This window comes from Ipomoea nil, unplaced genomic scaffold, assembly GCF_001879475.1.
Source record: "Ipomoea nil cultivar Tokyo-kokei standard unplaced genomic scaffold, Asagao_1.1 scaffold2144, whole genome shotgun sequence".
In the NCBI taxonomy this organism is placed as follows: Eukaryota; Viridiplantae; Streptophyta; class Magnoliopsida; order Solanales; family Convolvulaceae; genus Ipomoea; species Ipomoea nil.
In genome coordinates this window covers 1207148-1217704 of record NW_017618572.1, presented here as the reverse complement: position 1 = coordinate 1217704, position 10557 = coordinate 1207148, and the positions used below count along the sequence as shown (strand labels likewise).

At 35.0% G+C, this 10557-nt stretch overlaps 1 protein-coding gene and 1 long non-coding RNA gene across 2 annotated transcripts; one reads left to right on the top strand and one right to left on the bottom strand.

The window, feature by feature from the left end:
- The first annotated feature begins 251 nt into the window (after window positions 1-251).
- On the top strand, window positions 252-841 carry LOC109148819. Its single transcript, XR_002048886.1, has 2 exons — window positions 252-422; window positions 521-841. It is a non-coding gene; the product is annotated as an uncharacterized LOC109148819 (long non-coding RNA).
- A 1212-nt stretch (window positions 842-2053) lies between these two features.
- On the bottom strand, window positions 2054-9043 carry LOC109148815 (DNA (cytosine-5)-methyltransferase CMT3-like). Its single transcript, XM_019296559.1, has 21 exons — window positions 8690-9043; window positions 7216-7256; window positions 7003-7102; window positions 6382-6489; window positions 6181-6300; window positions 6002-6098; window positions 5714-5889; window positions 5546-5611; window positions 5177-5446; window positions 4982-5040; window positions 4828-4894; window positions 4310-4639; window positions 4165-4233; window positions 3985-4071; window positions 3788-3875; window positions 3597-3685; window positions 3399-3500; window positions 3229-3272; window positions 3044-3113; window positions 2848-2951; window positions 2054-2456 (listed from the first exon to the last, which is right to left on the bottom strand). The coding sequence occupies exons 1-21, from the start codon at window positions 8972-8974 to the stop codon at window positions 2285-2287; spliced, it is 2544 nt and encodes an 847-aa protein (XP_019152104.1). The 5' UTR covers window positions 8975-9043; the 3' UTR covers window positions 2054-2284.
- Window positions 9044-10557: the final 1514 nt, after the last annotated feature.

Genomic DNA, 10557 nt, shown 5'->3' with positions numbered 1-10557 from the left:
ACTATATATTTTATTAGTAATATACTATCAATGTTTAATTTGTCATTATTATCTTTGAAATGATAATTGTATCATATTGATTATTAAAATTTATTTATATTATATCATTTAAAAATTAAAATAAATTAATTTATTGTTGGGCATGACGTTTCGCGCAAACCTCGTGCCTGTGACTAGTATGACTAAGTATATTTATATGAAGAAGTGGAGAAGTATATAAATTGGGGCTTTTACGGTTTTACCCTTGTTAACTTCTGTTTAAAATCTGGCTAAACTGAGCAGAGAAAAGCAACGCAGGAGAAATGAAATCAGCAATGGAAGTATCAACTTCAACCAAGATCGAAACTGAAGCCAAGAAGGTCAGCACCAAACCCCCTTTCAGACCTGCTAAAGATGACACCAAGCCACTCCTCCAAGACCCAGTAAGATTTTCCACCGCTTCCCCTTCAATTTTGAACAAAAATTCTCAATTTCTTTTGATATTTATGGTCGCCATGTTGTTGTGCTTGTCTTTGTATAGATATTGAGGTCAGACCCCATTGAGACTGAGGAAGCTGTGCTCAGATTGCCCCCCTTTCCAGTCGCCAAACCCAAACCTTCAATCGTTTGATTTTTTATTTTATTTTTTAATTTTAATTTCCTGGTAAATCGTTTGTAGTGGTTGACTGGTTGTGATTCTTTAATTCTAATGATTCACAATCTAAGTTTTTCCTTTGCATTGTGGTGCTTGTTTAATTTTGATTGGCTGCAGATGTTTCTTTCTTTTGCATTTTTCAAAATTTTCCCCTTTCTTATGAGACTTTTGCACAACTGGCTAATACAATTATACATTTTTAGCATACAAACTGGTTAGGGCACATGAGTGCTTCAATGATAGTATGCAATTAGTAGCATAAGATTGTACAATTAGAATTGCAGTCTTGCAGGGCCATGGATATTAACTTGACATTGCAGTTCACAGCTTCAAGAAATATAATCTGATTCTTAGTCTAACTTGTAAGAAAAACTTTGGTGGATCCATTCTGGGTGAAGTCCATCTTGTGACCACGAAAAGTCGAATTTGGAATCTTGTGGTTACCAAGTGAACTGTCCGACCAACTTGGCTAGGGTTGCCCCGTAGTTCTTAGGCACTTTGTCCTATAGCTCATTGTTATTCACAGTGGCGAAAGTGAAAGTCTGGCTTTTAGATCAAGTTGTATGTATTGCTTTGATGAGTAGAATTAGAGCCTGAATATCTCATGATAGAGACATCATATGATGAATAAATATTTGGTTGTTTCACATGCTAAGAACAACATTTTGCCTTCATCAATTGTTTGTAAAAGCTGCCTATGACCTAGAATTGCAGTATAGATAGAGTTGGTGATCCTTGTATTCCAGTGTTCCAGGATGTTTTAACAATGGTACTGTTAAACCATCTTGTTAGTAAAATACATTCTTTTATGTAATGATAAAGGTTTTGGATACCAACATGAATTAAGTAGAAACCATACTACCTACAAGCATATTACCTATTGCTCCTTGGGTGTTACCTATTCTTTCAAACTAGATGTTCCCATATCTTTCTGACAAAAGGTGGAATGGTCCACCCTAAGTGCCTTTACACTTCAGCCCGACAGTTTGTGAAGGGATAAACCATGATGACTCAACTGATCAATAATGCTATAATGGCCACCTTAAGTGTCCCCACACTTCGGCCCGACAGTTTGTGAAGCGATAAACCATGATGACTCAACTGATCAATACTGCTACACACAAAGAACCTTCCTCATTTTGTGACAAATTTCATCTTTGTGACTACTTAAGCTACCCATGCGGCATGTTTCCATATCCTACATGTATGTGTTGCAATTTGGCCGTGTGGTCTTGACAATTTCAGCTTGGGTAATTCAGTCCGTCTGATTAATGTGTTATTTAGTGTTGTTTGGAGTGATAATCATCAATAGTAATTATCTATACTTCTTGAACCATAAAACATTGTTATGCTAACAACTTCGTTCTTTTGATGGGCAAGATTCCAGAAGTTAATGTAAGTTTAAGGTTAAGTTTGAACTAGAATGAGAAAAGGACTAAATTGAAATCCAATCAGTACAGAAACCAGTCTTGTTTGGAGGTTGACAAGTTTAAGCATGAAGACATTGCCAGAAAAACTGATCAACCTCATTACTTCCCAATTCCCATGAACTAAAAGATTACAATAGTCTATCATATCCTAACACCTGAATGAATGTGTTAACACAATGTTCTAAGAATAATGCATTAACATATGTGAGTTATCATGGGATCACCGAGATGCCCCAGACAATGTTTGGTTGGCAGGCACGATAGCTTCAGGAAATCCCTCTGGTAAGCGGAGCAAAGGTTCTCTTGCGGATTGTCCTTTAAAGGCCATTGCAAGTGAGTATCCTAAGGCTCTTGCCACTGGCACAGCAACTGCATTCCCCACTTGTATGTATCTAAATCACAAGAACCAACAATGAAAAGAGATAGATACAAGTCATGCATTCTTGCATAGCAAACCCTAAAACCCTCTGTTGAGCATATAATAATATATATAAAATGTAAGTGTGCAGTATTACTGTTAGTTTAAATTTTTAGTTGAAACGGAACACATCATTCAATTCCCTGCTATAGTTGGTCTTGATAGTAAGTTACTTTGACTAGCCTTATCACAAAGATGATTATTTTAGGCAACTAGTAATTTGGACTATACCAAACCATTAGTGCTTCTTCCAAAGGATAATCTACATACCAATCTCCACTTTTGTCATATCTCCAAACTAATAAATTTCACTTGGGTTAACAAAAATTTGAATGCCCAGAATTTTGACTAATCAAGAACATTACCTATCTTTAATTGATCCACAAAGTTTGTAGTAGTCAGGGAAACCTTGCAACCGTGCATTTTCACGGACTGTAAGAACCCTATCCTGCTCAGGATGCAAAATGGCCTGGCAAGTATAAAAAGAAAACAAAATGCAACTTTAGTACAAATCCATGTATCAATATGCAAATCTGCTAATAGTTTTAAAATAAAAATTACCCGATTATGAGGCTGAGCCCTTGTTACAACAGTTGGAACAGTTTCATCCCACCAAAGCCGAGCAAATGGCCTAATAGTGTTTCATACAAGCAGCCAAAGAGGAGCAACATATATGAGTGACAAAAAGTTATCAAGGAAAAAAGGGCAGATAAAGTTACAAAGAAAAAGGAAATGTTAGTAATTACTCTGAGGAAGTCCCTCCACAGAAAGTCATTGCATAGTCAGGAACCTGCACAGTTTCGCAAAGACTGATAAGGACTGGGAAGCTACAAACCAACATATAATCAAGAAAGTTTTCACCAAAAAAAAAAAAAAAAAAAAAAAAAAAAAACATAATCAAGAAAGTAAACTATACCAAGGGTTTGCCTGAAGGCAAGTACACTCTTTCAACTTTCGGATCCCATTCAACTTTGTTATCACGAACAAGAACACCAGTCAAATCCCTGAAGTTAGCACCCTAAAATAACCCAAAATGAAATGCTGACATTATGAAATTACAAAAATTTTATCGGTATGTTCAAGTGCATTACTGTTACTGAATAGATTCATATACCTTCAACTTGGGAATATTACACACTCTTCTATAATCATCTTCATTTAGCTGAAGCGGACGATGGTCATGCAAAATACACCCTGGCTTTCCTATTATAATGAAATTCAATCAGGAAAACCAAATATACATGCATATCTGTCAGCAAATAGATAAATGCATGATATTAAACAATTTAATACATAGGAACTCACCATCCTTCCCTAATCTTATGAAATTTTGAAACCCAGTCTTAGGCTCATCAACATATTCCCTTTCATCTCTTGATTCATCATTCTTCACCTAAAACAATTAATATAAACTCGTAAAAGTGCAGTCTATAATTATTCTATGGAGAAGAGAACCAGTAGGAGATATTATTGCAAAAATGGAACATGAAGATTTCCCATACAGGAGGAAGATCAGAGATTGCATCACCAAGGAAAAGCGCCATCTTTAGTCGAGTACCATGTCCTTCATCATACGCAACGGTGTTTGACTGAATTCATAAATAGATTATAGTTAACCATAGAACAAAGCTGCAAAGGGTTAGAAGTTCATATGCATACAGAATTGCCTATGAAAAATCCACCTCAAACTCTGTAGGAACAGAACCTCGCATAACAACATTATGTGTTGGCAGGGGATACTGCGGCAACTTCTGCAAAATAAGACTAAGGGTCAATTTGTTCAAGACAATCACATTTCTGTCAAACACAACAAAGCTTTGATATTACTTCTCCAGGAAGGGCACCCCACATAAAAACACGCATTCGAAATTGTGGGAGTCCATATGCTCCAGCTGCCATTATTCCTAGGCGTGCTTGATAATTCATCCCTACAAGTCGACCTAGTGCATATCTCCCAAGAAAACCATGTGAAAACTTGACTATATCAACAACATTTTCCATCAGTACAAACCGTGGCTTCAAGAACTTTACAATATCCATGAAAACTTCTAGCTGCTTGTTCTTGGGATCCTCCAACGGATTCTCACTTTTCCTAAAACGGTTGAATCCACTGATGCCTTGGCAAGGAGGACCACCGCATATAACATCAACATGACCCTGAATCAAATAAACATCAAATCATAATCCAAAAATTGTGCACATAAAGAAACCACAAGTAAACAAGTTTGCTAGTGAAGCAATCTAACTCAAGAATCAAGCATAAAGTCTCAATATAAACCATAGAAAGAAATAATAATCAAGTTAATAGCTCATATAGGGAAAGGGAGCATTGAGTGTGAACTTACAGGCAAAGGCAAAATTTTTGCTTTAACCCCATTTTCTACAAACTCCTTCAATTTTTGCTGACAGTCACTACATACCAAACAACAAAGGCTAAATGAATTAATGTAAAACAGCAATACAAACCACAATATTGGTTAATAGCTTTTCAAATCATACCTCAAACCTTCTATAGGTTCCCATGTGTCACTAGCTGCATCATAACCTTTCCAGCGTATCTAGGTAGAATTCATAAAATGTAATGCATAAAACACAGATTGTGATTTCTACAATATGGAAATTATTTAAAGAGGAGAAGAAGTGTATCCATTCAAACTAATACAAACTAAAAGTATGAGCAAAACAATTGAGTACCTTGAAGTACAGTTCAGACTTTCCTGTTTCTTTTAGATCCCCAAAGCAAACATCTAATATTAGTTCAACTTCATATATTTCATCATCTGTGTCACTTCTAGGCTCTTCATCATCTTCTTCATGACTATTATCGCTCTCGCCATTATTGTGGTTTGCAAGATTTAGACAAGGGTGTGGTAGTGAGTTGCTTTTTATTAAGGAGCAGGAAACACAAAGGCGCTCCCATTCCCTCAAGAGACACAAAAAATCATCAGCTGGTTCATTTCTAACCTGATTTAATGAAAGCGCACACAATATAAAATAGAATTAGAAACAAATACAATAAGTAGAAGGTAAAATCATATGGAGTAATATACACTCATTGAATACCTGTGTCTCTGGATGATTCAATCTCAAACTATCACATGCATGTTTGTTAAAATCCACTGCCCATTTCTACATTTGAAAAAAACTTATCAATATAATACAATAGCAATGTCAGATGCAATGCAAAACCATGTTTGAAAACCAAGATTTTGGAGACAATGTGGAGCTTACAGTAACAAGCTTAACACCATAATTATCAGCTCCTAAGCATAAACCAGTGGACATTGCACCACAACCAGAATACAAATCAAGGAGGGTCTTTTCCAACGCGCGGTCTTTGCTTTCTGCAGTATCATTTTCGCTGGATATTGTAGAATCTGATTCACTAACAGCTTCATCAGTAATATCTGAATGACAAATATGGTCCTTTTTACCAGTTTCCAATTGAATGTATTGTAACAAAAACTGAACTACAATTTCATTCATTTACTAACAGAACAAAAAGAGAAAGAGAAATACCAGGTGGCAAGCTTATAAATGTTGAGTAAGGTAAAAGGTACATCATATCATAATAAAAGTCGCACTCAACTTGAACACTTGTAAAATCTGAATTTGCCTATACAAGAATTGAATATGAATCAGAACTCTGGTAAATAGTATTTTGATAACATTTATCAATCAAGTAAGATGATTCATACATTAGGGGTCAGGCGATGTAAATTCAACTTTTGGACAAGGCAATCGATGGGATTATCATCCTTAACTTCAGAAAGGAAGACACGCCTTCTGTCAATTAAATTGTCATGCGTTTTAATAACCTGATAAATGAACTTTGTTAGAGCACCATAACATTAGAAAGCAACTAAATCACATGTCTCCAGCAACTTCCAATTACTTACAGTATCTTTAGCTCTATAGAACCATTGAGCTGTGAAATAACGCATCCCATCAACCGCTTCAAACATCTCAACAATTTTACAGATATAATTCTCTTCATTTTCTGCTGCCTAAAAAAAAAGAATCAAGCAAGTAAATAAACATTGTCTAGATCCATGGCATTGGCCTCACATGGGAACACTAAATATTACAAAATGTATGCATTTTATTTTTAAGAGTCTTGTTTTCTCTTATCAAGATACTGCTGAAATTCAAAACTACACCAAACATTTGCACTTGACTTGCCTAAGCATGGTTTTTAAGGTTATTAAAACCACACAAATTACTAGAAGTATATTCTATTCTCTCCCAATAACTAAAAGAAAATAAGATTTGAGGTGATTTCTCTAGTTATAAAACAAAGTTTAATGCACATCCACTGTTAACTTAGAAATGCAATCCTTCTGAAAAAATGGCTAAATACCTCCATCTAGTGGTCTGGTTTAAAGAAATAAAAACCAAAATAGACAAATGTATAAATACAAGTATATCATAGTAGCAAGACTTAAAATGTAAAATAACCATAGCAAACAAATACATTTAGGATCTTACTTTCACATTTCTTCAAAAAAAAAAGGTCTTACTTTCACATATGCATCATCCTCCAGGCAATAAATCTGGTCATCAACCTTCAACCTAGTAAAATGGCATTTGGCCAGAATTCTGTCTTCAAGCTCATCCTGACTGCACCAATTCATTTAACTATATATCAGTACATACTCAAAATCAAATGCATAGAATAAAAAGTTCACATAGAATAAACTGCAAATCCATATATGACAATGATAATAACTTGCCTATTTAAGCGCTGTCTTCTTTCATTTGTTTGTTCCTTAGGCTGTTACCAACAACACTAAATTGAATAAATAATTAGCACAACCAAAAAAGGCAGAGCAAAAAGCCAGGCAGGTTAATTTCAATACCATTACAATTGTGCAATGACAACTAAAAAGTGTTATGCATGTTTTTGAGAATGTTATATATAGCATGACCATCAATTTGAATTTAAAAACAAAACAAAAAAAAAAAAAATGGAAAAGCATTAGTAAGCATTTCAAAGGGAATAAGTATATATGTCAATTACACAATGGTAGACTGGTAGTGTCATCATCAATTGCTTTAGTATACATAGTTATATAGATGGTGTCAAATTTTAAGCATTTAAAGATTGTTAGCGGGTGTATTGACCAAGTGCTCACGCAATGAACATTATGTCACAAGATTAAGTTCAGAAGTGCATCAGAAAAGTGAAAACACACAGTTAAGGTAGTACTATTATCCTTTTGAAAACCTGCAAAATGAAGCAGCTTTCTATTCTCTTTTCATAGATATTTAGAATTATGAATTATATTTAAAGTAGGAAAGCAAGTTTAAGGTAGTTAAAAGTCCCACATTGATAAAATAAGAGATAACATATGAGTTTATATGGCTATGGTTAGACAAGCTAATTGATTGGATTCAATCTTTTAGTGCGGTTTGGCCCATGTGCAGTTTAATGCAAGTTTTATAGGCACACATGGCACACATGATACCATAAACAACCTAAAATATGAAACACAAACGGAACTGATGAAAATACTACATAAATGGTATATTTTGGTATCCATCTGTAATATAGGCACACATGATACCATAAACAACCTAAAATATGAAACACAAACAGAACTGATGAAAATACTACATAAATGGTATAGAGGGAAGCCATATGCAAATATTGTAAGAGATGGACCTGAGAAGTTCAGGTGCATTCATTTTGAGATATGAATCAAGAAATAGATTTTTTTTTTAATAAGAGCCCGGAATTCAGGATTAAAACATGCAAGATATGTGAGCAAATGACAATCAAGAAATAGATTTAGTTACTTCTTTTGGGGTGTACATTGACAAACTTAAGAACTGAAATTCACAAAGCATTAAAGTGCATCTGGGAAAGGAAAAAGAAACTGTGATCAAACACAAAGAGGAACATTCGTTTCCAGGGAACACAGAACTATGGTTGGCACCTAAACTCAATACACATCTTAACCCAAAACCAAATTCTTGACAACTTGAGTCTCCTCCCTTTAACCATTTTATATTTCCAAATGTTGTGTGAAATGAATACCCCAGAGAGAGATACAGAGAAGATGGATAATTGTTGAATCTTGGTTATTGTCTGAATTTTAGACAACTCAAAATTGAATACCCCAGAGAGACAGAGAGAAGATGGATAATCCATACAAAATTTTAAAAAATAAAATAAAAAAGAGAGATGAATTTGGAGGATGAGACCTGTTGATAACGGTGAGGCCAGCGCTGCCGGGCTTCCACTGCCGGAACCGGCTCACCAATAAACACATTCTCATCCTCATTTGCCACCGCATCCCTCGGCACCTTCCGCCTGGGCGGCTCGTCGCCGCTACACTTAGCCAGAATCACGCGAGCAGAGCCATCTTCTTCCTCCACAGCCGGGACTCCTCCCAAACCCTCCTCCTCCTCCGCCTCCGCCTCCGCCGGCTCAGGCCTCCCTCTCTTAGACCTCCGCCTGGGAGTTGAATCCTCCCGTTTTCGAGGCATGGGAGTGGCGAATGTAGGGAGGGATTATTAGAGGAAGAAATGGGAGAAAATTCAGAAAATGATCAGTGGTTTTGGCTGAAGTGATAGTAAAAAAAAATAAAACTATGGGAGAGTTTTTTTTATATGCTACAGGATCCGACCCTACACAGTTATTGTAAAGGTAAATCAAGTCAGACTATTCTCTAACCTTATTTCTTGATATGGTGGATTCTGATAAAATTATCTCTTGTATATGGATCTACATCCAAATTTTGTGCGTGAGAGTACAAGTTGAAAATACACATAACATTTTCTGACAATTAATTTATTAGTTAGACTTTAATTTTTATATAAAAATGACTCAATTCACACATTTAAACATACGCTGATGCTTTCCATTGTGACACCAAGTTAACTGAAACTATAAATCTCGTTTTGATATAATAATTCCGTAAATTGAATCTTGTTAGTAATTCATAAATTAAACAAAATTAAAGTGCATTAAAAATATCATAAATTAAATTACTCCGTAAGAATTTACCTTGGCTCAGTTGGCGGGTAAAAGAGTTTTACTTTTGGGAGTGGTGAAAGTTTTTAAAGGATGAGGGGAAGCGGGAAAGCAAACAATTGGGACATTTGGCGCGGTTGATGCAATTTACTGCTGGATATTATATGTTTTTTTATTGCTCTACTTGGTAACAAATTTATAATTAATCTTCATTCATTGAACAAGGTGAGAGTATGGCGGCATGACAGATTTTCAGTTCATGTATCTCTAAATTATATTCTAAATCAATTAATATTAATATCGACTACCATTGAATGCCCAGTGAATTGAAGTCTTCTTATTAATGTGCAGTAATTAATTTGGAATTTGACATTAATTCCCTCAAATTAAACCAAGCTCTTCCTCTAAAAAGTTAAATCGTCAACCCAAGACCCGATAGAGTCTCAGTAACTCAGTAGACCGGATCAAATACCGATGCGTACAAGGAACTATCCACTTTGAGTATAATTTCACGCTACCAGCATTTGGAAGGATGTAAATCTCAATGACTCAGCAGACAGGATCAAATGCCGATGCGTATAAGGGATCTGCCCACTTTAGGCATAATTCCACACTACCACTTCCAAGTTTCAAATAGTAGTCTCTTCTCCCAAATATTATCTACTGAACCAGTAAACTAAACTCGTGTGGACAGATTAAAGTAAACTTCATTTGAGGGAATGGTGAGTTTATAGTTGTTAGAGCAATGGCAGCCAAATGCATCGCCTCATACAGATAGCAAACAAGCATATATATTTTCAACTTTCGTCACTCTAAATATTGTCCGAAACGAGGTATAACTGTTTAAAATTTGTTAAGTTATAATATATGTTTTATATAAAAAAAAAAATTCTATACAATTAATCGGGATCAAGATACAATATGCGATAGTATTTGTGCAATATTGAAATTCTTTCTAATAATCGATATTTGTACCTAGTATCATTAAAAATCATTTTAATAATACTTGGTATTATTGCAACGGTTTCCATGTACAAATATGTACTATTGAAAATCATTTCAATATTATAAAAATGTGATTTTGTTTTGAATTGAT

Coding starts and splice junctions, on each gene's coding strand:
- LOC109148815 (XM_019296559.1), bottom strand. CDS start 8,974: ATGCCTCGAAAACGGGAGGATTCAACTCCCAGGCGGAGGTCTAAGAGA. Junction 6,301..6,381: donor TCTATAGAGCTAAAGATACT/GTAAGTAATTGG, acceptor TTCATTTATCAG/GTTATTAAAACGCATGACAA. Junction 3,273..3,398: donor TGCCTTCAGGCAAACCCTTG/GTATAGTTTACT, acceptor GAAACTGTGCAG/GTTCCTGACTATGCAATGAC.